Source organism: Dasypus novemcinctus, chromosome 2 (assembly GCF_030445035.2).
Source record: "Dasypus novemcinctus isolate mDasNov1 chromosome 2, mDasNov1.1.hap2, whole genome shotgun sequence".
Classification (NCBI taxonomy): Eukaryota; Metazoa; Chordata; class Mammalia; order Cingulata; family Dasypodidae; genus Dasypus; species Dasypus novemcinctus.
This window is the reverse complement of record NC_080674.1, coordinates 188,884,179-188,911,084: the sequence shown is the minus strand read 5'-3', so window position 1 is coordinate 188,911,084 and position 26,906 is coordinate 188,884,179. Positions and strand designations below refer to the sequence as shown.

The 26,906-nt window shown below is 48.8% G+C and overlaps 1 protein-coding gene across 1 annotated transcript in view; it reads left to right on the top strand.

Moving 5' to 3' along the window:
- COL23A1 (collagen type XXIII alpha 1 chain) overlaps positions 1-26,906 on the top strand; it is a 395,557-nt gene that overhangs the window by 4,938 nt on the left and 363,713 nt on the right. The window contains exon 2 of the mRNA XM_058283157.2: positions 15,446-15,512. Within this exon, the coding sequence (XP_058139140.1) occupies positions 15,446-15,512 (67 nt within the window). The remainder of the gene's footprint in view (positions 1-15,445; positions 15,513-26,906) is intronic.

Below are 26,906 nucleotides of genomic sequence, written 5' to 3'. Positions count from 1 at the left end.
GAGTATGGACCATCCCTAGCACCAACCACAGGTTCAGTAAAAGTGACAGAAGAGGCGTGTCTGGAAAGGTCACACCTGAGTCCAGCTCCATCACACTCAGGAGCGCAAATTCCATAGTAGGGCCCTCTGACATGGCACAGAGCTCCAAATCCATCTGCCATGACCATATACCTGTGGATCTCCATAGCCTTCAGGAGGACCAGCACCTAGGGTTGTATCTGCTTTGGCTGTCTCTGGGGTCCTGCTGAGGTGTGCATAAGCGCGACCCCTCTGATGACCTCCTGACTCTTTTTGGAAGACTCTTAGCCATATAAACTCATTTGTCTTTGCCATTTCCCCCTGGAATGTGTGTTTTTGAAAGCAAGTCAAACTTTTATTAGAAAAAGGAGAAGACGACATGGAAATTGGTAAAAATCTCCTAAGTAACCATGTCAGGACTAGTGAGAAAGAGACCTGGACAACAAGCTGGAGCCAAGTTATGGGGAAATTCTGCCTGGATGACTTGAAATCCAATGAAAGGATTTTTGATCCAACGGGACACGCGGTAGGTAGGTTGGTAGTCTGTCCAGTAGGTGGATAGAATATCTGTATCGAGACATTCGGGGTTATCCCGAGCAATTTCAAAATCTTGACAGTTCTCTGTATTAATAATGCGTTTCCAATATGTGAGCTTTACAAGCTGCAGGATTTCTGAAAAGCCTAAAAATTGTCCACTGCAACCTCATCTCCAAGATGAAATGACAAATACAGAAGGTCTTGTTTTAGAGCGGGAGACACGTTTCACCAGGATGGAAAGAATGACCTGTACCAGGCACTCAGGGCCAGCCCTGGATTTGCCTGGGCTTTTTGGGATACTTTGGAAGAGATGAGCCAAAATGATGGGCACGGGCAGCTCAGCCCAGGGCAGGGTGGACGGACCCCAGGTCAGGGCCACCTGGCTCCAGGGACCCACAATTTTTGGTCTACTTTCATCGGATTCCAGGGAGGGCTCTCCTAAGAAGGAGGGGCCGCTCTTCTCCCCGGCCAGTCTGAGGAGCCTGGGCAGGTGGGGGTGGTGCGGGGGTGGGGGTGGGGTTTGCTGCACCCCGGGGACCTGGAGCAGGGAGTTGCATGAGACCAGGAGGTTGCTGGTGCCCTGTATCCTGGTGGCAGAGGGGGACGGGTGGGGGTTGAGTTGGGAAGAGGGTGATATGGGAAACACTGAGTGGAGTCAGTGTGGAGTCCCAGCGTTTTGCAGCTGCAAGACCCGGGCCTCAGTTCTCCAGCCGAGAACTTGGCTAGGCTTGGGTGGGGTGACTGTCGTATAGGGTGCAGACGGGAGGGCCGGGCATGGCAGCTTGTGCCCGCCCCCCCCCACTCCCCGCAGAGCAATGTACCATCCGACACCTTGGAAAAGCCCTCCCCTCCACCTTGCAGCTTTCCCTGAGCCTCTCCCTTCATCTAAATAATTCCAACTCCCTCCCTGAGGCACTGATAAGCCTTGGTTGGACACGGCAAGCCCCTCGTCAAGCTCCCCAGCTCTCCAGCTCCCTGGACTGCTGAGGCGTGCCCCACTTCTTCCTTGAGCCGGGATTTTAGACCCAATATTTGGAAAGAGCGTACCAGCTTTGCTGTTCTTCCCCCTCATCCTGTTTTTTATTTTTATTTTTTTAATAACCAAAATATATTTTGATTTAACATGATGAAAGTTACTGATAATTCCACCATCCTGAAACAAGGGCTATGTTACTTTTTTTTTTTATTACCCCCCGCCCTATGGCTTTTTGCATGCTGTCTGCTCTCTGTGTCCGTTTGCTGTACATGCTTCTGTGTCGGTATTTAGTTATTTTATTTCCCCTCCCCCCTTGCAGCTTGCCTGCTGTCCTCTCTCTCTGTCCATTCGCTGCAGGCTCTTCTGTGTTCTCGCTTGTCTCCCTTCTTATTGCTGCGTCACCTTGCTGAGTCGGCTCTCCGCCGTGTCTGCGGACTGGGCGGTGCTCCACAGCGCACGGGCGAGCCTGCCTTCACCAGGGGGCCCCAGGACGCAAACCCAGGGCCCCCCATATGGTAGATGGGAGCCCAGCTGATTCAGCCACAGCCGCTTCCCGCTATGTTACTTTTTGCAAAATCCCTTCCAATCCTTGTCCCTGGGTCAGTGTGTACTTACCTAAGTAAAAGTGTTGTTTTTTTTAACAATTGTGGTGACATAAAGCACAGAGAGTTTTCCCATTTGAGCCACTTATATACAACCCAGTGATACCATTGTATTCACAATGTTGTCCCACCATTATCACTGCCCACGACCAAAACTTTTCCATCACTCTGAAAAAAAACTCTTCACCCATTTTTTAAAAAAGATTTATTTATTATTTATTTATTTATCTCCCCTTCCCCTCCCCCCCGCCCCGGTTGTCTGTTCTCTGTGTCTATTTGCTGCGTCTTCTTTGTCTGCTTCTGTTGTTGTCAGCCGCATGGGAATCTGTGTCTCTTTTTGTTGTGTCATCTTGCTGCAGCAGCTCACCACGTGTGCGGCGCCATTCCTGGGCAGGCTGCACTTTCTTTCGTGCTGGGCGGCTCTCCTTGCAGTGTGAGTTCCTTGCGTGTGGGGCTCCCCTACGCGGGGGACACCCCTGCGTGGCAGGGCACTCCTTGTGCGCATCAGCACTGCGCATGGGCCAGCTCCACACGGGTCAAGGAGGCCCGGGGTTTGAACCGCGGACCTCCCATGTGGTAGACGGACGCCCTAACCACTGGGCCAAGTCCGCTTCCCTCTGCACCCATTAAGAAATAACTCCCCACCCCAAAACCCTACTCCTATCCACTGGTATTCTGTAATCTCCCTTCTGTCCCGATGAATTTGCATTTTATAGATATTTCATATAAGTGAAACAAACAATATTTGTCCTTTTGTGTCTGGCTTATTTCTCTCAGCTTAATATTCTCAAGGTTCATGCATGTTGCTGCATGCATCAGAGCTTCTTTCCTTCTTTAAGGCTGAATAATATTCTATTGTATGTATATATCACAGTGTGTTTAACCATTCACCTGTTGGTGAGCACTGGAGTTGCTTCCATCTTTGGCTATTGTGAATTATGTTTCTATGAACATCAGTGTGCAAGTATCTGTTGGAGTCCCTGCTTTTAATGTTTTTGGGCATAAACCTAGAAGTGGGATTGCCTAATTTTAACTATAGGGCGCACACCACTTATACCTTGCTTTTATGCCTTTAAACCTTATATTGAGGGAAGCAGATATGGGCTGCCATCTACCATATAGGAGGTCCAGGGTTCAAGTACAGGGGCCTCCTGGTGAAGGCAAGCTGGCCCACGCGGTGAGCTGGCCCGAGCGAAGCGCTGGACCACGCGGAGTGCTGGCCCATGCGCCATGCTGGCCTGCCTGGAGAGCTGACCTGTGCGGCGTACTAGCCTGCGTGGGGTGCTGGCTGGCATAGGAGTGCTGGTCCATGTGGAGTGCTGGTCTGTGCAGAGAGCTGGCGCAACAAGATGAAGCAACAAAAAGAGATAGAGGAGAGACAGTAAGAGATGCAGCAGACCAGGGAGCTGAGGTGGAGCAAGAGACTGAGCACCTCTCTCGCACTGTGGGAGGTCCCAGGATCGGTTCCCCGTGCCAACTAAAGAGAAGACAAGCAGACACAGAAGAATGCACAGCAAATGGACACAGAGAGCAGACAACGGGGGGCCGGGGGTGGGGTGGGGTGGAATAAATAACAATCTTAAAAAAACAAAAAACCTTATATTGAAAACATTGTCCCATGTGCTGCACAGTCCGTATGCTCATGTGTAGGGGCTGCAAAGAATTGCCTTGAGAGTGCCTGTACCCCACTATCCTGCACAGCACTGTGGCCTCCCCAGTGTTGGCCCAGATAATGGTACAGTCAGCAGCTCTGCAAATAACAAGTTTTTTGCTTGTTATTCCTTAGGCTGTAGAAGCTAGGAATGTCATTGGGACGCTGCTTTTTGTTTTAATTTTCGAGCATCCGAGTTTGTCGGTGACGCACATGTTTCTTCTCCTGTGGCCTTCTGAAACTTTTGCCTTGCTGTGAAAGTGTGTTTCAAGGTTTATGATGAGCAAAGAGGGTTCGATACAGATTCTGTTAATTGAATTTTTAAAATTTCACTTGGCTGTTTTTGGTTGTTCTTGTTGAAAGCCAGAACAAACCAAACCAAACGAAAAACAAAAAGAAAGCCTTAAAATGAGATAGGGGAAACCTCTAAAGTCTTAATCTCAAAAGTAGTTTCACTTGTTGGTTCGGGGCAGAAACGGTTCTCGAGCAGCGTTTAGCAGTGCCAGGGAGGTGGTGGGAGCGTCTCGTGATATGAGTGAGTGCGGCTTCCTTAGGAAAGTTCTCCCAGGCCACACACGACCAACAGCTCCTTTCCCTTGCGATTTTCTCCATGTGGAGGATCAGGATTAATCTTTAATTGTTGACACAGGCACTCAGAACAACATCTCTGCATCGTGTCCGGAAACATATTTCAGAAGTAAGCACGAACCATTGGGAGAGCAGATCGGTTCGCAGATGTAGTTTTAAAGGGAGTCACCGTGCGGACTCCCAGGGGCTGCCCGGGAAAAACCGCCGAAGGCCTCGCGCGTGCCCAGCCCGGGCCGAAGAGTTGCGGTGCCGTCTGTCCTCCTGTCTCTTGAGGGCTCGAGGCGGCTTCTCCCTCAGGGACAGGAGCGAGCGGCTCCTGGGGCAGCGCAGGCTGGAGCGGGGTAGTCTGACTTTTCGCCAGGGCCCTTTCCAGCCACCCAGCGGGTCTGGTGGAAGCAGTGCTTTAGGATGTTTTGTTTCTGGATAATTTCATTTTGAGCAGCAGCAGCTTTTTCTGAAAGTGTTGGAGGCCCCCGTCGATGGAGGACGGGCAGGGTGGTGGAGAAGATTTTAGCTGTCAGCAGATCCAGTTTGCCTCCCAGGCTCGGCCGTTTCCCAGCTGTGTGACTTTGGGTAAATGCTGTTTTTTTTTTTTGCCAATCCTCAGTTTGCCCATCTGTTCCACGGGATCGTGATCCTTGCCTTGTAAGGCCTCCCTGAGGTTAAACTGGTGCGTGCAAATAACTCCACACTGAATACAGTGTGGCTGAGATTCTGCCCTTGCCAAGGTCACACAGAAGTAGAAGAGGCGTCAGTCCACACAGGCCCAGCGTCTGAGTCAACGAGGGGAGAAATACGTCTCGGCTGTTGAAGAACATCAGAGACTGAATTAGCTTCATAACTCCCTTTTCTCAGTCTCTCATTGGTACAGAAGGAAATTTTCCATTTACTTAGGAAATTTCAGGCTTATGAGCAAAATAAAAACATCAGGTTATTTGTTAAAAAAAATAATTACATGGCTTTCTCATTGCGAAAGGGCACCCCCCACCCTCACCAGTTTGCTTTACTTGAGTAAGATGGTCTGTTTTCGTGCTCATGGATAGGGCACCAATTCCCCTAAATGGTTAACCAGCGTAAATGGGAGGCTTTTCACACATCTGCTTGAATTCACACTGGTGCATGAGAAACTCCTTATGTTCTCGATGGAGCCACAGAATCTGGGCAGGGGGTAGGGGTGGGAAAGTGCTTTATGTTGGATAATATCAACTTCTAAAACAGAACTCACTTCCAACTTTGAGTTGTGGAGCAAATCATAAAGCAATTAGAAGGCATTCTGGTGTTTTTAAAAGACAATTGAAATATAATCCACCCAGCGTTGGAGAGAGGATCATCCCACCGAAAAGCAGGAGCTGTAAGGGAAAAAACCGCAAACAGCAGGGGCTGTCCATTTATTCCGGTGCCTTTTTGTGTGAAGTTCGGGGCCGTTATCATCTACCGCATCTTTTTCTGAGACCTGTGGTGTGGCAGAGTCAAAGGAAGTGCCAGGAAGCCTCCCGGCCCTGGATGCTCATAGCCCCGACAGCCACACGCGGCGGGGATGAGGCGCACAGGGGGGGTGTGTGTGTGAGGTCAGAGCGCAACTGTCATTCCCAGGCCCCTCATCCGCCTCGCCAGGGCGGTCCCGGGTAGGGGCTGTCACTTTATCCTCACGGAAACTGGGGGAGGCAGAGACCGTCGCCCTCTTGACCGTCCTTCCTGGCCTCCTCCTAGCTTCTGTGTTCCTTGGCTCACACGAGTGTTCTAGTCTGCTGGGCTGCGGAAAGCAATCTCCCAGGAACGGGCTGGCTCTCACAACGGGGATTTATCAGCTTCCACGCCATTCCAAGGCCGTGAAAACGTCCGCATCAAGGCGCCAGCAAGACGATCTCTTCCTGCAGGCCGGCTGCCGGCGATCCTGCGCTCCTCGGTCCAGGGCAGGGCACGTGGCGGCACCTGCTGGCCTCTCCCTTCTCTTCCGGGTTTCCTTGCTTCCGGCTTCTGGCTTCCGTGGCTTTCTCTCTCTTTGTCTGAATTTCGTTCTCTTATCAAGGACTCGGATAATATAAAGGACTCCAATAAGGGGATTACGACCCGACCCACCGTGAACGAGGCGGGACACACTTACCTGAAGGAACTTCACCCAAAGGTCCTGCTTAAATGGGTCCACACCCACAGGAATGGGTTAACTTTAAGAACTTACTTTTCTGGGGTCCACACAGCTTCACAGCACCACAGGAGGCACCTTGCTCATCTCCACCACCGCCTTCAGAGGGTTTTCTTTCTCTGTATCTGTATGTGTCCCTTCTCCCTTAGAAGGTCACCAGTCTTATTGGATTAGGCCAACTTGGCCCCAATTAACTAATTTCACCTACAGTGACCTTATTTCCAAATAGTAACCTATTCATGGGACCTCAACATATCTTTTGGGAGAAACACAATTCGACCCAAAAAACAAACAAACAAAAACCTCCAGACATTCACTGTGGACAGGCTGAGAGGGCAGGAGTTGGCGGGAAGCAGGTGGAACCCAGTGTAGGGATGCGAGCAGGGCCTGCCTGACGTGGGAGAAGGCATGGGCGCCACGTCCTGGACCAGCAATCAGCTGTGGGTGGCCCGAGGGCTCTTGTCAACGCGTCAGCGCCCTAATGGAAACTGCCCATTCTGCTGCCCCACAAGGCCAAGGGTGGGATTTCCATCAGCCCGGTGTGGTGGGCCCTAGAAGGCAGGTTCTGACGGGAAGGGGACCGTGTCTTGGAGAAATAATGAAGGGGAACGTAAAGTAAGGATTCCTGAACAATTGCATTTTGTGTGTAGACCAAACCTGTTTGAAAACACGCGCATGTATTTCAGGACTCAGCAGGGACCCTTAGGGAGATGTGGTTTGGAAGAAAGTCGCTTAGTGTGCCATCGGGCTTCGCCGAGTAAACCCACACCCCTCGGAGAAAAGTTTCAGAGCTCCTGCCAAACACGCCGCAGCCGGGCTGGCAGCCCATGGGGCTTGCCCTCTGCCTCGAGGTTTCCCCTGGCACCGAGGTGGAATCTGGAGCTCGGGGTGGTGAAGGGTGGCCTTCTGACCTGCAGCACCTGCTCCACCACCTTGGCCAGGTGTGGGAGCTGCGGCCTGGGTGTTTCCTTTTAAATTCAGGGTATACCTGATAGAATCCACACACAATGTATATTCTGGTAAGTTTTGACATATGCCTTGTGACAGTGTGAAGTTCTTTGATGAATCCCCAGAAGAAAAAGATGATGTTTTTGAACCAGCCCATTCCTGGGTGAGGAGCCTTTGCATTGGACCGCGGCAGTGAGGTGCCAGCCAGCCTGGGTCTCTGCCCTCTTGCAGGGTCGGATATAAACGGACATGCTGAGGAAAAGGAAGTGGGCATACTTGATCCCGCCACGTGAGAGAAAAGATTTTTCTGGTTTGCCCACAGCTGAGCTCAAGGAGAAAAATCCCAAGAGGCTCAAGGAGCCAAGGCCCAGGGAGAGATGACTGATCGGGCACAGCTGAGTTCAAGGAGAAAGTAGCTAGCGAGAGACCAGGTCACCGTGTGGCAGAAGCTAGGATCACTAGTAGCTGGCCTTGGTGAGAAAGATCTCTGATGGTGCCTTTTTTTTTTAAAGATTTATTTATTTATTTCTCCCCACCCCACCCCGTTGTCTGTTCTCTGTGTCTATTTGCTGCGTCTTCTTTGTCCGCTTCTGTTGTTGTCAGCGGCACGGGAATCTGTGTCTCCTCTAGTTGAGTCATCTTGTTGTGCCAGCTCTCCGTGTGGGCGGCACCATTCCTGGGCAGGCTGCACTTTCTTTCGCACTGGGCGGTTCTCCTTATGGGGCGCACTTCTTGCGCGTGGGGCTCCCCTACGCGGGGGACACCCCTGCGTGGCAGGGCACTCCTTGCACACATCAGCACTGCGCATGGGCCAGCTCCACACGGGTCAAGGAGGCCCGGGGTTTGTACCATGGACCTCCCATGTGCTAGACGGACGCCCTAACCACTGGGCCAAGTCTGCCACCCTCTGATGGTGCCTTGATCTGGACATTTCACGGCCTCAGAACTGTAAGCGTTTACCTCAAATAATTCCCCTTTATAAAAGCCAACACATTTCTGGTACTTTGCATCGGCAGCCCTTTCGGCAAACTAAGACAAGCGTGCACTTGTGAAACAGTCTCCACAATCAAGATAGGGGATATCAGCCCCCAAAAGTTCTTCCTGCTTCTTGGTATTCCTTCTCTTTCTTCCTTTCCCATTCAGCCCCCTGTGCCATCCCCATTAGTCACTGTTGATGGGTTTTCATTTTCTAGGATTTTTATATGAATGGAATCACACAGTATATATTCTTCGTCTGCCTGGTTTCTTTCATTCTACCTCATGTTTGAGAGAGTCTTTGATATTTTTGCGTACATCAGTAGTTAATGTTTTTGCATTGCTGGGTAGTAATCCATTATATGGATATCTCACAATTTTTTTATTCTTTTAAATTTTTATCCATTCCCCTCTTGATGTAGAGCTGGGTTGTTCTGCTGTGCACACTCACCTACAAGTCCATACAAACATCTTTTCTGCTGGGTAAATACCTCAGACTGGAATGGCTCGATCAGTATGCACTTAACTTTTAAAAAGCCACCAAACTTGTGCAAAACAATGTCGTTGTGTCATTTTACACTTCCACCAGCAGTACCTGTCTCCTTGGGTTCCTCCCAGCTGTGACAATTTTTCCATCTTTGTCTTGGATTACCTTGACAGTTAAGTGTTAATCAGGGGTTTTGTAGAATGTCTCTCCGTTCTGGCTACCTGGTGTTTCTCATAATTAGACTGGGTTATGAGGGTTTGGAAAGAAGACCATGGAGGGAGACTGCCATTTTCATGTTTCCTAGCAGGGCGTCGGTGAGGTCAGCATGGCTCATCACAGGCAACACGCACCTTCATCACCTGGTTGAGGGAGCATGTTCCTGGGAGTGGATGTGGCTCAAGCAGCTGAGCACCTGCTTCCCACATGGGAGTTCCTGGGTTTGGTTCCTGGTGCCTCCTAAAAACAAAACAAAACAAAACAAAACAACCCAAGCAAAACAAATGAGAAAACCAACTCGGGGCAGCCGATGTGGCTCAGTGGTTGAGTGCCGGCTTCCCATATACAAGGTCCCACGTTCATTTGCCATACTCTATTCTTTGGAACTGAGTCACACTCAAGGGAAGGAGTACCATATGTTACTCAGAATTTTTCTGTAAAGAAGATACATCCCTTCTCCCATTTACTTACTTATTCAGTTATTTATGTCTATCAACCTGGACTTATGGATACTTAATGTACCCTTTGGGTTATAATCCAATACTATAGTATTTGTTTTGTTTAAGTTGTTTCAACTGTGGCCACTGGGCGCTCTTCCAGGATGTTCCTTTGCAATATCCAGTCATTTCTCTCTCTCTTTTTTAAAAGCATTTCTTTACTTTCTGGCGCTACAAGGTACTCCAGTCTCATCTTTTGTTTTCCCTGTCCTGGCTGTAGCATCAGCCGTTTCTCCTAAGAGCCCTGGTTCCTTTTATTGGAGAATGATATTTAGAAACCAAGATTTGGAACTTGGGTGTGCTCATTGCTACTAGAGTTATCATCACCACCACCTTCATCATCATCACTGTCATAGGATATATGAAAAAGGAATTGTAGAGAGTGGGAAGTCCTTCCCAATTTAGTTGCTGGTAGCAGTGAGAATGCAGGGGCCCTTCCTTCTGGGGATGGGAGGGAGAGAGAGGAGGGAGGAGGAGAGGGGAGGTTTGATTCTTGGCAAGCCTTTTCTCTCATGCTTGCGGTGTGTGTATTAGCAGAATTGATCCTCCCGTTAAGTTTCCCTAAAAAGACAGACTCATTAGTTCACCACTCAAACATTGCCCTCGTTAGGGAGTTTTCAGGGTTTCACCTTGACTCTTCTTCTACTTCCAAGGTTTTTTTACTTATTGAGAAGGCGAGACTACAAACAAAAACAACGCAGAAAATTGACTGTTGAATTTTACCTAAACCCTGTGATCCTGGAAAACAGCCTCGGTTGAGAAATCCCCCACTTGAGCTCCTATGCAAGTCAGCCTTAACTTTTCCTTAGCTTCATTAAACTTGAGAGAGGCTTCTCCTTGACCCTTATAGGACAGATAGAACGCACTCCACCTCGCCTGAAGTCAATTTAAGAGAGAACACCATATAATGGACACGCCCCATTGCTTGATCTCCCGCTCCAGTTCCTCTTCCATTTATTCATCCACTTCTTTAAAACTCTCCTGCTCTCTGCTTCAGGGGAGTTGAAGGCTCTTTCATTTTGATGGCTTTCTGGTTTCTCCATCACAGTAGCTTTCTGGTATCTGTCTGTCTGTCTCTAGCACAATAGCCTCCTGGTCTCTCTTTTCTTTATTGTATATAGCTTTGAAGAAAGTCTTCCTTGCCTGTTTCACATTGTCTGGTGCAATTATTTTATTTGACAAAGTAAATCACCATAATCCCAACACCGCCTGGGTTCCTGCTTTGGAAGTTGTTGCCTGATTTTTTTACACTGATGTCAACATTTTATTTCTTGTATCATAAATGTTCTTTCTTGTTGCTACATTGTCTCCATGATGATATTTCACGATGATAGGATAGTTTTAGCATGGGATTCAGTGTCCTTCACTAAATCATCCCCACTGGTTTGCAGTCCTTCTTCATGAGTATCGTTTTTGGCTTCTACTTGATTTATTTCCTCAGGGTATAGTCCCTGCAGTAGGAATTCTCAGTCAAAAGGTTAGGAATGTTTCTATGGATTTTTTTTTTTTTTGGTAGCATTTTCCAGGAATAAATCATCACGTGCCATTTTTTTGTATGTCAATCTTTATATTTCCTCGAAGTGAAATGTTTGAGGATGGATGGAACATCTGGTGAAGTGTTTTCAACAAGAGCTCTTACATCACAATGCATTTATTATCTGACCATTGTAATGCTTCTTTGCAAAACCACTATTTTCCTTGATTAGTTTTCCCTCCGTGCTACCGCCTTTTCCTAAAATACAAGTTCTTATTCTCAGTGCTTCTGAAAGGAACGCCCCCAAAGTCTCCCGTCTTTTCTCAGAAACTCATCCTTTATTTACTTTTGGAGTCAGGGCTTGTTTGTTTGCATATGTAAAACCAGGCCCACATTGTTTGCACATGTTAGGGGCGCGGCCATATAGTTGCCTTTAAGAAGCTGAGGCATTTAAATCATTTTTATAAACCTGGACACAAAAGAATACTTTCTTAGAATTTAAAAAAAAAAGGCATGGAAATAAAAGTTGTGGGATTGGGTTTCTAATGCAAACATTTCACTTCACATTCATGATAGTGACATTTCAAACCCACAGCAAGATGGGAGCCTGGAGGTGGGGGGTGGGAGGTGGGAAGGGCTAGAGGAATAGAAGATAACACTTCACAGATTCACCATCTAATCTAGAAAAACAATTGCATAACCCGGGGATTTATGATGCCACCTACTACACCCCCATCCCATCAGCAGTTTCCTGTTTAGCTTTTTATTTTCAGAGTAGCTTATTAAGAGCAATTGTCTGTCCTATCAGTATGTGATAAAGCCCCCATTTTCAGGAGAGTGGCCCAGATGTGATAGTAGTGGTTAAAAACTAATTTGTTTTGGGAGCGGATGTTTCTCAAGTGGTTGTGCACCCACCTCCCACATGGGGGGTCCTGGGTGTTCATTTCCAGGGCCTCCTGAAAAAACAAACAGCCAGCAAAACAAGCAAAAAAGCCCAACTCAGGGAAGCTGATATGGCCCAGTGGTTGAGCCACATACAAGGTCCAGGTTCAGTCCCTGGTCTCTGGTCCCTCAAAAAAAAAAAAAAAGCTAATTGTTTGCAGCATTGAATGCTTTTGCTAAAAAAAAAAGAATCACGGTGGCCCGTCCATTCTATCTAGCATTGATTTTTTTTTTAAAGATTTATTTTTTATTAATTTCTCCTCCCCCTCTTGAATCTAGCATTGATTAAAACCAAAAACACAGTGAGAGCTTCTGGCACAGATAGGCCTCAGCTAAAAGGCTGGGTTTTTTTTTCTCCCAAGTAAATTTCGAAATCTGTTCCAGTATCTGCAAATACAATGGGGGGAGAGCGGGAGTTCCGGGGTCCGCTCCAGCCGTGTCTGGGGGCGGCCTCTGCAGTGGCGCCCCTGAGCCGCTGAGCGCCTGGGAGCCTCTGGGCATCAGTGGTCGTGCTCCTGCTGAGGGGTGGGGGCAGGACACCCCGAAGCTGCCTGGGGAGCCCGTGGGAACCAGCCCCAGGGGGCCCCTGGAGGCCCGGCCGGCCCAGCTTGCTCACGGGGTCTGCTCTGGGCCAGACGGGCGAGACCAGCACGTGGGCCCGCGGAGCAGCTGGGACTTTGGGACTCTGGGCCTTGGGTGGGGGGCTCCAGGCCAGCGCACCCCCGGGTAGAGGCCCGAGTGAGCGGCAGGTGGACGGTGTGGGGTCCGGGGTCCAGCCTGGTTCTGACTTGCGTGGGGCGAGCCCGTGGCCTCGGGGAGCCCCAGAGGCGCTGGGCGGTGGACGGTGTGTGCACCTGAAGGCCCCGCCTCGAGCACCTCCGGGGCTCCGGGTGGAAAGACTGTCCTGGGTGGGAAGAAGCTGCGGTCTCACGTTACCGTAAACTTTGTTGTAGAGGCTCCATTTTGAGAGACGGGCGGGAGAAGAGGTCGGGGGGGAGAGGGGCCAGCCCTCCCGGGCCCTCGCCTCCCCACCAGCCTTAACTCCGTCGTGTTGCCAGTGTCAGATCAACCCCCTGCGCCTCTGCTGCGCGCGGTGAAATGAGGGGGAGGCTGGAGGGCGGCGAGGGTCTGGAAACTCGGACGCGCTCTGCGGACGGCAGGAGTTACCGTGGCTAAAAGTGTTCTGCCTCAGATTCCTATTCCCCGGCTGTCTCAGCTGGAGACAGACAGCACTCAGTTGGGGGCCCTGCCTGCTGAGGACGTTCGGGGCTTGGGGGCGAGGGCGTGTCAAGGGCCAAGCCCCAGGGATGGTCACTTCCTCTAAAGCAGACTGAAAAGAATACACTGTAATGTTTGAACCTGCACTACCCCTTCTTGGTAATAGCATCTCACTCTTCACTCGAGGTACCCTGTTTGTGCTTTGCTCTTTTGGGGGGGGAAGGGGGTGGTCGTGGTAGATTTATTTATTTTCTAGAGAGAGGTTAATTTTGTGTATCCTTATCAGGATTCACACTCCTGGCTAATTTTGACATCGTGGGTCTGTCACTTCACTCCCCTAAACTCAGTTTTGCAGTTTAGACTAATTCCTTCTTTTTTCCAAGCCTGTGTCACACCCCTCATTTATGAGGCAGGGACAACAATTTGGACAGACCTATTCGTGGATGTTGCATCATCACGTGACTATGACTTTTTTTGGGGGGTGGGGTGTATCCAATCCGTGTTTATTTATTTTACGCTTTAAGAAATGGCCCACCCTCTCTGCCTCATCCCCCCAAATTAGTTTCTTTTTACAAACGTTCAACAATGAAACCCAAATGAAGATAGACGAGTTAATTTCAGTACCATTATTTTGCAATGTAGCCGTCCTATTTAGAGCTTAAATTTCCTCCAAGCGACCAGTGTCCAGGTGCCTCATAGGGAATTTTGACACGATTCTGTGGTCATTCTTTTCTCTTCACCCAAAGCTAGCACAGGGATGGCACGTGCAGAGATTCTTGTTAAGTTGGACAGAACCAAATTCTCTAGGCCGAGGATCCCCGGTGGTGAGACGATGTTAAGAAAGAAAATGTCGTCAGGGAAGATGTGGCCAGGCCGTGAGGTCAGAGACCCCGTGGCTGGGGAGGGAGGGACGGCAGCCGCAGGGACCTGGGAGCTTCCCGCGCTCGCGGGAGAGTTGTCAAGGGCCAGTTGCGATTTGTCCATCTGCTCATCGCATCCTTTTACCTGCCGACTCCACGTGACCGTAACATAGGCTTTCCTGATGTATGGGACACTGCTTTTGTTATTTTTCGCTCTTGTATTGTATTTGCAAATGTGGTAACAAAGCAGCAACCCACCAGCCTTTTCCCACCGGGACTGACCAGTAATTGTTCAATTTTCTTTTTTATGTTTGTATTTCTTAATCAATTTTATTGATACATATCAGTAAAGCATACAATCCATCCGAAGTGTACCATCAGTGGTATTGGTTATAATCACAGAGTTGTGCATTCATCACTTCCATCATATCAGAGTATTTTCGTTATTCCAATAATAATAATAAAGAAAAAACAAACAAAAAATCTCTACCCCTTAATAATCACCTTTCAATCTCTCTGTGCTTCCCCTGCCATACATAGCTGCTATTCTATTTCTTCCTAATTTATTTGTATTTTGTATTTTGTATAGATGAAGTCAAACAATATGTAGTAGCTTTTGTCTAGTTTCTTTCGCTAAGTATATTTCCCATTTTTTACCCTTAATGGAAGATTATTTATATATTACTATACACTATTGTTTGTATTTGCTTTGCTTGTATTTTTACCTGATATTTACATCTCGTAACGTTAATGTACGTTTGTTCAGTTTCAAAGAGAAACAGTCTTATATATGTAATATTCCCATCCTCATATTTCACCTGAGGTTTCACTATGCTACAGTCCCGTGCTACATTTTTCAGCTTTCCTTTTAGTAGTATACAAGACCTTATTTTCCCTTTCAACCACTATCATGCCCATGTAATTGCTCTGCTAGTTACACTATGATATGCTTTCACCATTTCTATTCATTTCCAAAGATTTATTAAGAACCTCTTTACCAGTTCTGTACAGATTAACCCTCAACTTTCCATTCTCTAACCTCATTCTATTTTCTGGCGACCCATATTCTAGTTATCAAGTCCATGAGCTTACACAGTATGTTTATTCATAATAGCGCAATTTTCATTTTTGTTTCTCCTCTCATTCTACCATTGCCCGTCCAATGTAATGAACTTTTCAAAAATGTTCTCCGACGGAACAGTACCCCTGCACGTCTTTCGGATAAGTTCATTTTGCTGATTTTGAACACTTCTGCCCTCCTCTGTTATGATACTCACCCTCTTTTTTTTCCCCCTCTTTTATTCCATGTTCAGAAGTTGGATGGACTAGTCAAACCTCGGACCATTCGGGAAGCCCCGTCTGAGTGCGTCTGCCCGCCAGGTAGGTGAATGCTCTCCTTTCTGCCTTCCTGATGCCTGGCCCTTCCGCTGTAGGATCAGAATTCCTTTTGGCGGCAAATCCTGCTGCGGACGTTGTGAAGAGGTTCTATGGCTCTGTGTTTCAGGCAGTTGTGCCTGGTGGACTTTCCTTTCTACAGCTTCTCTGGCAGGGTCGGTAGTTAAAGATTCCAACAAAAATGAGCTTAGGTTTGTGGAGAACCAAAAAATAATAATTTAAAAAATCTGTTAGAGATGACTAATAACAAAGGCTTAGGTTGTAAGAAAGTGGCGGCAGTCCCTTTTTTAAAGATTTATTTATTTACTTTATTATTTTTCTTTCTTTATCCACCCCACCTCACCGCCTCCATGGTTCTCTCTTGTCTGCTCACTGTTTGCTCACCTTCTCCAGGAGGCACTAGGAACCAAACCTGGGACCTCCCACATGAGAGGCGAGAGCCCATGGATCTGAGCCACATCTGCTCCCGGTGGGCTGCGGCGCCCGCTGGCTTGTGGCATCTGCTCGTTGTGGCAGGGGCCGCGTCTAGCTCGTTATTGCCATGGGAGGCGGCGTCTAGTGGCAGTCCCATTTTAAAGGTAGAGAAACTGAGGTATGAGTCAGCGGGAGACGCTTACTCATACTGTTTTAAACTTGTGAATCCGGCTCTTTTTCAGACTCAGGGAGGATTGATAAATAATCTGGTGAATTTAGTTTTTGTTTTCATTTCTTCAGGAGGCGGTACAGAGAGGGTGCAGGAAACACAGTCTGCGTTATTCAAATAACCATATCCCACTTGGGTTTTGCTGGTGTAGACCAGGATGGTGTGAATAACACCAGATTTTGTTGCTTCTTAATCCATGTGGTGCAAATCCAGATTCATAACAAATTGAATTTTCTGTAGCAGAAAACAATTCTCCCGTTTACTTGGATGGGAGTTTTTACTAACCTCGATGGAGAATTTGGGTATGTGGGGTTCAGCCTGTGTATTTTGGGGGGTAGTATTATTTCCTCTGTCAATAGTGGGAAGTTGAATTATTTCTCAGACTTCCCAACGTGTCGGACAAGTAGACTTTTTGTGTTGGGTTCGGAGAACGCAGCAGCTAAGCACCTTGGGCAGCCGAGCACTGCTACGCCTTCCTTCAGCCACGTGGTCTGTAGCTCCCGATTCTTTTCAGCTGGTCCAGAAAACAAATGCGCCCATAATTAACATCTCCAGGTCGGGAGGTGCTCTGGGGGATTTCTGCAAAGGCGGATCCCGTGCCATGCGTCTAAGAGAATTCAGTCAGGGGGCATCTGCCTCCAGAGGCTTTGCAGATCAGGTCCCTCTCCTCTGAGACCTGGGCCGAGCCAGGGGCTGGGCTGCGAATCGGGGACACCTGCCAGCTCCGTGGTCAGCCTGGGGTCAAAGTGACAGGATGTGCGTGGGCGCTCCTTCCCTCTAGGGCCTGCCGTCCTTCACAGAGAGTTGGCGGAGGCTGGGATGTGGGGTGAGCAGGCTCCCCTGGATGTTTGGCTCAACAGTTTGCAGCATGTGCTGGAAAGAGAGTCTCCCACCAGAAACTGAGTTGTTTTGTTGTTGTTGTTTTACCATGACTTTAAGTCATCTAAAAATTACATAATATTCCAAACATATAGGACGGTCCAGAAAATAATGTAACAGACAGCAGTGTATCTTGCCACCCTGGCATCCTCAGCGGTAACCACTATGTCATTCCCGTGCCTCTTTGCAGATTTTTGCTACATACCATCATGTGCTTTTCTTTTTCTTAGTCCTTGGGTATAGAAGTGGGTTTGTCATAATCCCTGGTCAATGATACTCTCCTGTCATTGGTCCATGCATGACCATTTCTGTATTTCACTTCGTTTTACGTATTTATAAAAGGTCTTTAGCACCCACAGACCCCTTACCCATGACAGATGTCAGGAGCTTGTCAGCGACTTCCAGTATCTCAGGGCTCCCCCCCACCCCATTTCCTGTCTCTCCTACCCAAGATTGAGCCTGTGCCCGTCATCTCCTTGCTTTCCTTCTTTGATAATTTTATCTCATGTGCCTCCAAGCCTAAAAACCATGTATTTTAAATCTTAGTTGTAAAAATAAATAAAATTTTAAAAAGGTCTTGTATTTAGCTTGGTAAACAAAAGAATATCACATTCTTCGTGGTCTTTTTTTTTTTCCTCTCTCCCCTTCCTAGCCACCCCCCCCCCGTTGTCTGCTGTCTGTATCCATTCGCTGTGTGTTCTTCTGTGTCCGCTAGTGTCAGCGGCATGGGAATCTGTGTTTCTTCTTGCTGTGTCATCTTGCTGCATCAGCTGTCTGTGTGTGCGGCGCCATTCCTGGGCAGGCTGCACTTTCTTTCGCGCTGGGCGGCTCTCCTTATGGGGCACACTCCTTGCGCGTGGGGCTCCCCTACGTGGGGGACAGACACCCCTGTGTGGCATGGCACTCCTTGCGCGCATCAGCACTGCACGTGGGCCAGCTCCACATGGGTCAAGGAGGCCCTGGGTTTGAACTCTGGACCTCCCATGTGGTTGGCGGACACCCTGTCCGTTAGGCCAAATCCTCTTCCCTTCATGGTCTTCTTGGGACTGGCTTTTCTCTCTGTTTTATATTGCTAAAAGTCATCTCTGTTATTCCCTGTCTTTGCAGTTCAGCCATTTGTCACTGCCTTGCAGTATTCCATTGCGCGGCACTACCCCTGTTTTTTCATCTATTCTCTTACTGATGGGCACGTTGGTGGTTTTCAGAAATTTTGTTCTCAGGGAGTGCCGTGGCCGTGAGTCTTCTTGTACGAGTCTCCTGGAGTTCCTGCCTGGTAGTGGGGATGGACAAGTGCCTGCTCGTGCTCCAGGGTGCTGACCTCTTCCCCCTACACCCCCCCCCCCGCAGGGGTGTCAGCAGTTAGCTCTTCTTGGCTCACACAGCAGTTAGAGGGCACGGCTGTTCTGGTTCCTTGTTCATGAGTTCTTTCTGCATGGCCAGAAGGTCTGGGCTCCTCGGGGGTCACAGCCGGCTCTTACCCCCGTGAGATCCAGTAGGCAGCGAGCGCTGAGTCGGGGCTGGATTGAGTGAATGTGTGCACATGGCACAGGCTGGCGTCTGCAGGGATCCCACACCCACTGCTGGCCAGGCCCCTGGCCTTGAGGCACCCACAGCCCAGCTGGGAAGTGTATCAGTCAGCCAAAGGGTGCTGATGCAAAGTACCAGAAATCTGTTGGCTTGTATAAAGCGTATTTATTTGGAGTTGAAGCTAACAGTTATAAAGCCCTAAAGAGTCCAGCTCAAGGTACCATAAGAGTTACTTTCTCACCCACAGTCTGTTGCCACGTGTTGACGCAAGATGGCGGGCGAGCTCTGTGAGGCTTCAGCCTTCTCCTCTTGAGGCTCCGTGGTCCCTGCTGTAGGCTGGCATAAGGCTCATCTCTCTCCCCAGGGCTCATTCTTTTCTGGGCTCAGCTGCTCTGATCTCTCCGCAAGTCAGCTGTAGACGATCAGGCTCCTCTCTCTTCCTGGGGCCGTGTCTATGGAGCACTCTCTCTTCCTGCGTGTCTGCTCTGTGTGTCTACTTCCGTGTGAATGTTTTATCCCCAAGGGGACTGGGACTCGACACCGAGTCACACTCTAAGAACGTGGTTGGGTCAGAGCCCTAATGTTAATATAATTTAATAGACCTCCCAGCTGAATCAAATGCACTCAAAGGGTTATCACGCCAGAGGAACCAACCAGATTACAAACATAATCTACATTTCTTTTTGGAATTCATAAATAATATCAGACTGGAAGGATGACAAGGGAGACAGGCAGAGAGCAATCAAAGATGGTGGGGGTAAGCCCCACTCCTGAGCATGGAGGAGTTTGAAACCTGGGCAGTCCCCATACGGGCCCAGTGGGAGAGGATTTTATGGTCAAGTCGACCTTTAATGGGGCCTCTGAGGTGTTAATAGGAGGAAAAAGGGCATGACAAGTAATGAAGCCATTAACACATCAGGAAGCCAGAAGCTGCAGTTGGGGAAAGAAGACTTCCATCCACAAAGGAATTTTTGGATAATCTGCAAAACAGTTAAGATAGGAGTGACTCCTCATTCCTCTCTTTGTCCCTTTTCTTTCTGAATATTGTTTGGCTATAAATGCAGAAGGAATAGGTGATTGGTCTCAAACTGGCGGGGCCACAAGCCATTCGGTGGATACAGAATCTGTTTAGTGGATTGCAACTAGACTTTTTAACATTTCAAAGTGTAATAGACTAGAATAAAAAAAAAAATATTGGACTGAAAGATGTTTTCCAGCTCTTTAGGTTTGCATGCGTGCACCGGATGGCAGTGGACGCTTTTCTTGCTGTGGGTTGCTGACAAAGTCTGAAAGTCACAAATCCGGAGGGTAGGTGGAGAGAGGGAGAAGATAGCCTGGGCTTTTAAATAAATGGGAGATGGCTCCACATCTAGGGTCTTAGCTTAACCAGCTGGAAGTGTCCTGCCAAACACGTGGTGACCACGTCGGCTTCCTCCGTGGCAGTTTCGAGGCCATGGGAGAAAGTACATATCCAAGCCCCCTGGGGGACTCATATGTGGCCCAGACGCAGTCCCGTGCTCTGCCTTTCCCTGGCGGGGACGGAATCACCCAGAGAGCCTGCAAGGTCAGCACCTCCGGCTGTGCCAAGCGGAGGGTGTGATGACCACCCTGCTCAGCGGGGAGGCCCTGCTGGTGGTCAGCTGCTGTTTGGTCCTTGCCAGCTGGGCTCCCGGCTGTGAGTTAGCCATCAGCAAGGTGGCTTCTTCTAGGCCCTTGCATGCCACCACGTCCACGCCTGCGTGTTCTCTCCTGTCACCTCGAGTCCGAGTGCATGCCGCCACGTCCACGCCTGCGTGTTCTCTCCTGTCACCTCGAGTCCGAGTGCTCTCTTGAGGCCCCTGCCTTTAAACGTTTTTTTATTGTGGTAACATATCTATAACAAAATCTCCCATTTTCACCATTTTTAAAATTAAAGTTAATAGATCACAAGGAATGTTACACTGGAAAACATTAAAAAAAACAAAACACAAAGAACATAAGAGTTCCCATATCATTTTAACCATTTTTAAGTCTCTGATTCAGTGGTGTATTTAATACCATCCAATCACTGAACTTCATTCATTACCAAACTTTTACATCACCCCAAATAGGAATTGTGCACCCCCTAAGCACTGACTTCCCCTCCCCAGCCCCAGCCTCTGGTAGCCTCTAATCTGCTTTCTCATCACTAGGAATTTACGTATTCTAGATATTTCATGTCAGTGGAATCATACAAGGTCTGGCATTCTGTGGCTGGCTTTTTCCTCTGAGCATAATTTTTTCAAATTCTTTCATGTTGTAACGTGACTCAGAACTTCATTCCTGTATATGGCTGAATAACGTTTCATTGTCTGCATAGACCACATTTTCTGTATCCGTTCCTCTGTTGATGGACACTCGGGTTGTTCGTACTTTTTGTCTATTGTGAAGAATGCTGCTGTGAAAACTGGTTGTACGAGTATCTCTTGGAATCCCTGCTTTCAGTTCTTTGGGGTTTATACCTAGGAGTGGAATTGCTGGATCCTACGATCGTTCCATCTTGAACTTTATGAGAAACCGCCAAACTGTCTTCCACAGTGGCTGCCCCGTTTTATATTCCCACCAGCAATATACAAGGTTCCATTTTCTCACTTGTGCCCTCGAAACACAGCCCTTCCTCAGCGTGCACTCCGATAGACCCCGCATGTCATAAAAAGGACAGAGGCCTTTTCTCCACCACGAGACGCCTTAACTCGCTCCCTCTCTCCGCGGCTCCGACCCATGTCGTCGACATTTGGAGTCTGGAGTAGCAGGCTCAGTTGCTTGGATCCCCATCTGATTGGAGATACCGGCAGATCCCTGTGATCTGGTTCCTTCCCACGGTCCCAGGAGACACTGTAATCTTTTGTCACATCCTAGGATGTAGCCGTCAGATAAGGGAGTCCAGAGAAGGGCTCTTTCTTCTGTGTGAGCTGCCCATTGTGAAGCAGGCTGCTCGGGGTGGGGCAACGAGGCCGAGCGGCTGGGGTGGGCTTTTCACTGAAAGATGGAGTTTTGTCTCTTGCCCAAGAAGTGGTGGGAGGACAGGCAGGGCTGTGCCCCCAACTAGCCCCGTGACGTTGGACAAGTGAAGGGCCCTCAGATTTTGCACCCTTCGTCTGTCATTTCATGTATTGTGGGTTGAGTTGTGTCCTTCCCCAAAAGAGTCTTAGCTTCCAGTGCCTGGGAATGGGGCCGTCTTTGGAAAGAGGGTCTTTGCAAATGGAAAGTTAAGGATCTCAAGTTGATATCATGCTGGATTTAGGCAGAATTATGTCCTTCCTTATATATAATTGCTGTACATGTAAATGAATGAAATGTTCCAATTTAGAAACAGAGCTTCGTAGATGGATAAAGCACATGATCCATTTATATGCAAAAGATTCACTTTAGATCCCAGGACACAATGAGGTTTGTGCTGGTTAGACTAATGTGTCCACTAGGCCAGGTAATGGTGCCCAGTTGTTTGGTCAAGCAAGCACTGGGCTAACTGTAATACAAGGACATTTCACGGACTTTAATCACCACTGAGTTGACTGCAGAGATGGCTGGTTACATCTGCAGTCAACTGAGGAGATTGCCGTCAGCAGTGAGTGACGCGTCATCCAATCAGTTGAAGACCTTAAAATGGGAAGTGATTTCAGCATTCGGAGAGAGAATTCCCATCTCTCCTTCAGACAGCCAGCATCTCCTGGGAACTCATCCAGGACCGTCATCATCAGAGCCCCCGGTTTGCAGCCCGCTCTGCGGAATTTGGACTTGTGCATCCCCACGATCGAGTGAGACAATTTTACAAACCCTCGTACTGGTTACTGATATCTCCTGTCGGTTCTGTTTCCCTGACTAATACACGGAGGGCCCTAAACCCAATGGCTGGTGTTCTTATAAGAGAAAGGAGAGGGAGCTTTGGACACAGAGACACCCAGAGAGAAAGACTATGTGAAGACAGAGGCAGGACTGAGGGGTACATCTGCAAGCCAAGGAACGCCCAGGGTTCCCCCCAGAAGCCGGGAGAGAGGCGGGGAATGGGTTCTCCCTCAGCCGTTCCTGAAGGAACTGCCCCTGCCCACACCTGGGTTTGGGCCTTCTGACCTCCAGGATTGTGAGAAAATCAATTTCTTTTGTTTTAAGCCTCCCAGTTTGTGGTCATTTGTTGTACCCCTTCCATGGAAACAAACACACGTAAGGACTGATGATAACCCTGAGGTTCTTATACAATTGTTGGGAAGATAAAAAATGTGGGGGACGCAGGAATTTCCTGGAGTGCCAAGCGTCAGTCGGATGGATGGGGCTGTCAACTGGAGTCCTTCTCTTGGTAGTTCTTTCTTTGTGTGTGTGTCTTTGTTTTTTTAATGTTACATTAAAAAAATATGAGGTCCCCATGTACCCCCCACCCCCCTCACCCCACTCCTCCCCATAACAACAACCTCCTCCATCATCATGAGACGTTCACTGCACTTGGTGAACACATCTCTGAGCACCGCTGCACCTCATGGTCATTGGTCCACATCATAGCCCACACTCTCCCACAGTCCACCCAGTGGGCCATGGAAGGACATACAATGTCCAGTAACTGTCCCTGCAGCACCACCTAGGACAACTCCAAGTCCTGAAAATGCCCCCACATCTTATCTCTTCCTCCCACTCCCTACCCCCAGCAGCCACCATGGCCACTTTCTCCACACCAGTGGCACATTTTCTTCGATTACTAATCATAATGGTTCATGACTAGAATATCAGTAAGTTCACTCTAATTCATACTCCATTCCTCCTTCCTGTGGACCTTGGATTGGTTGTGTCCACTCCACATCTATATCAAGAGGGGGCTTAGATTCCACATGGATGCTGGGTGCAATCCTCCTGCTTTCAGTTGTAGGCACTCTTGGCTCCCTGGTGTGGTGGTTGAGCTTCATCACCTCCATGTTAGCTGAGTGGGGTAAGTCCAATAAACCAGAGTGTAGGAACTGAAGTCTGTTAAGGTAGTTCTTTCTTATACTCCTTGTCACAGAAGAGACTCCTGCTTTCCTTTAGCAGTTACCTCCTGGGCTTTAGCCCATGAGATTTACCTATATCCCTCGGATACCTCAACATCCCCTTCCTATTTTGCATATGGCTTTCAACGTTTAAAAAAAAAAAAGTGTGCTACAGTTTTAGAATGTTTTCTTTTGAATGGAAACTATGCGCTCATGTGATAAAAGAATACTCAAATGCTACAAAGAAATGTGCATGAGAAATAATCTTCTCCCCCATTCTTCTTCCCCAATTCTCTGGCTCCCCTTTCCAGGGGCTCTTATTCACCTTCCTCCCTATAGAGCAGCGTTGTCCAGTCGAGCATCCCCTGATGATGGAAATGTTCCACAGCCACGCTGTCCAGTACAGCAGCCACGACTGGCCACGCGTGGCTCTTCAGCACTTGGAATGTGGCTCACACGACTGAGGGACTGAATTTTCAAATTTTACTTAATTTTAATACATTGTAATGTAGGTTGTTGCGTGTGGCAAGTGACACAGCGGACAGCCCAGTTCTGGAGGGAGTTTATGAATCTATCCCTCCTTTCTTTCTTTTTTTTTTTTAAAGGAATTTATTGGGAAATGGGGGAGGGAGAACTTGCTGAGAAATGGGAGAGAAAGATGGAAACACACACCCAGATTTGGCGCGGGCTCCTCCAGGCGGAGAGAGCACCACCCTCCTTCCTTTACACAAACGGTTTTATACATGGCTTTTCGTGTGTTGCTTTTTGCTCGCTTCCCAATTTCTCTTTGAGATCCTATCAGTAGATATACCGGGAGCAGATAGGGCCTCGTTTTGGTTAGATGGTGGAAACGTGTCCCGCGTTGGGGACGTGCTGGGATGTATCTGGCAGTCCTCACTGAAGGACATTTGGGTTGTTTCCCACACTTGCGGTGAAGTGTTAGAGGGATGATGGGAGGTGTGTGGCCTGGCGGTTTTCTCTGACTTCCCTGTGCTTCCTTCTGAAGTCTGTGAAGGGGCAGGCAGGAGGCCAACTCTTAGAGCAGCCACCACCAAATAGTGCAGGACGGTCCGTGAGCGGTTCCTTGGGACATCCCTGGGCTCCACCGTGCTCACCAACGTCAGAACATGGGAGTGTCCCAGGGGTGCTTGTATTGTCAGCAGCACCGGGAATCTGTGTCTCTTTTTGCTGCGTCATCTTGTTGTGTCAGCTCTCCGTGTGTGCGGTGCCATTCCTGGGCAGGCTGCACTTTTCACATGGGGCGGCTCTCCTTCCGGGGCGCACTCCTTGCGCGTGGGGCTCCCCCACGTGGGGGACACCCCTGCGTGGCAGGGCACTCCTTGCGCGCATCAGCACTGCGCATGGGCCAGCTCCACACTGATCAGGAGGCCCGGGGTTTGAACCGCGGACCTCCCATGTGGTAGGCGGACGCGCTATCTGTTGAGCCATATCCGCTTCCCAGGAGGCCTGAATTTTGACCCTGCTGCTTAGCGCTGCCCCTTCTTCATCCTGGGGAGATACTACAATCTGGTGTAAAAGGAGCGTTACAGCCTGGCATTAAGGAACTCTTCGGTAGGAGTGTCAGAAACTCATCCTAAATGAACAAAGGAAACAAGGACATTTACTAGCTCACCTAGTACCTTTTACCCATGGAAGAAGTCACAAGTGGAAGTGACTCAGGGATGCTGGGCTCGGGGCTCTCCCGCCTGGCTCCGCTCCTCGCCGCGTCCTTTGCAGACACGTCTCGACCCGTGCAGTGTGTCCTACCTGCTCAGCACCCCAGCAGGCTCAGCGCTTGCTCTCCATTCTCAGCTATACTCCCCTGAGTCCCACATATGGGGATTGGGGAGTGACTGCTGAATGGGGAAGGGGTCCCCTTTTGGGGGTATGAAAATGTTCTAGAGCCACAAAGAACATGTACCCAATGCTTCTGATTTGTACACTATAAAATGGTTTAAAATAAGGGGAGGGTTTAGAAAAATGGGAAAAAAAGTTTTTTTTAAAGAAAGGACTAGATTGTAGCACTGAAATGACTGACTCGGCTGCTAAGTGGGTAGCATAAATGGGTTCCAGAGGACACGGTAAGGGTTTGTTAAGGTATGTGCTATTACATACAGGAAAAATACTGTTTTTACTTTGGAAAATGGCTAAAATGGTAAATTTAGGTTATGTATATTTTATCAAAAGAAAAAAATCCCAGATGTGACCCTGATTTGCCCAACGGGGTGGGAGGCAGTCGCCCATCTCTGAAGTAAGTGCTGTGGCCTGGAGGATGGGACGCATTGATTGGCCAGGGCCGGGTCATGTGACCCCCCTGGGTCGTGTGACCATTCCTGGATGTGTGTGTGTGGGGGTTGGTTATGGGGCAGGGCTGGCGTTATCAGAACCCCGTGGACTGAGAATGGGAACGGTGGTTACCCCAGGAAAAATAAGGGTGCTGTTTCCAGAAGAAAACAGACAGATGTTCCTGGAGCCTAACGCGGGAAGAGGAGAGCTGAACCCTTGCAGCAGTTGCCCATCATCCTGCTTTAGCACTTGTGTTACCGGATTTTATTTAGGTTCTTGGCTCTGCTGCAGAAATGAATTTCAAGAACACGCCGGGTGAGTTAGGCCAGCAATTTATTCAGGTAGGGAGGGAAGAGAAATGGGAGAGAATAACAGAGCAGAGGTCCCAGGTGGAGAGGAAGGGGGTGAAAAGGGATAAAGAGGGCTGATTTACAAGCTACAATTCCCCATTATAGATTATAAATGCCTAGATTTACTTGCGTGGCCACATGGTAGAGGAAAAATGGCGAGAGCGGCACACAGAGGGCAGGAATGGGTCCAAAGGCAAGAGAGCGGGGCGAGAGCTGCTCAGGCCTCCCGGTTGCTTTATAAACTGTTAATTATTCCACCCCTTTGCTATGGCAGGGGAGGGGTTCCAGCTGTTGGCTGTTTTGATTGATCACTCTACCCATCAATCCCCCAGTGAGGACCCAATCATAAAGTCCCTAGGGATCATCTGGGGCTTTTCCTTGCTCCCAGAAGTCTTTGTTCTGGATCGCAGAATCTTGAGAATGGGGGTCCTCCAGCAGCCGTCTTGGGGGTACTGATGTCACATGGACTCTGCCAGGTTCCAGACCCGTCTATTAACTCCCTATCTTACCAACCAGCTTCACCTGGCAACAGAGTTTGATAGGGAAGTGATCTTGAGTTCTTGAGTTCGACCCTTCAGGGCCTTGTAATTGTAAGCTTCTACCCTAAATAAATACTCTTCATAAAAGCCAAAAAAAAGAAACAGATGTAGTGGGACAGACACAAATGACAGGGGCCTCTGTCGTCCTGTCCAGCCACCTCCTCAGCTGGAAACTGGTGGACAGA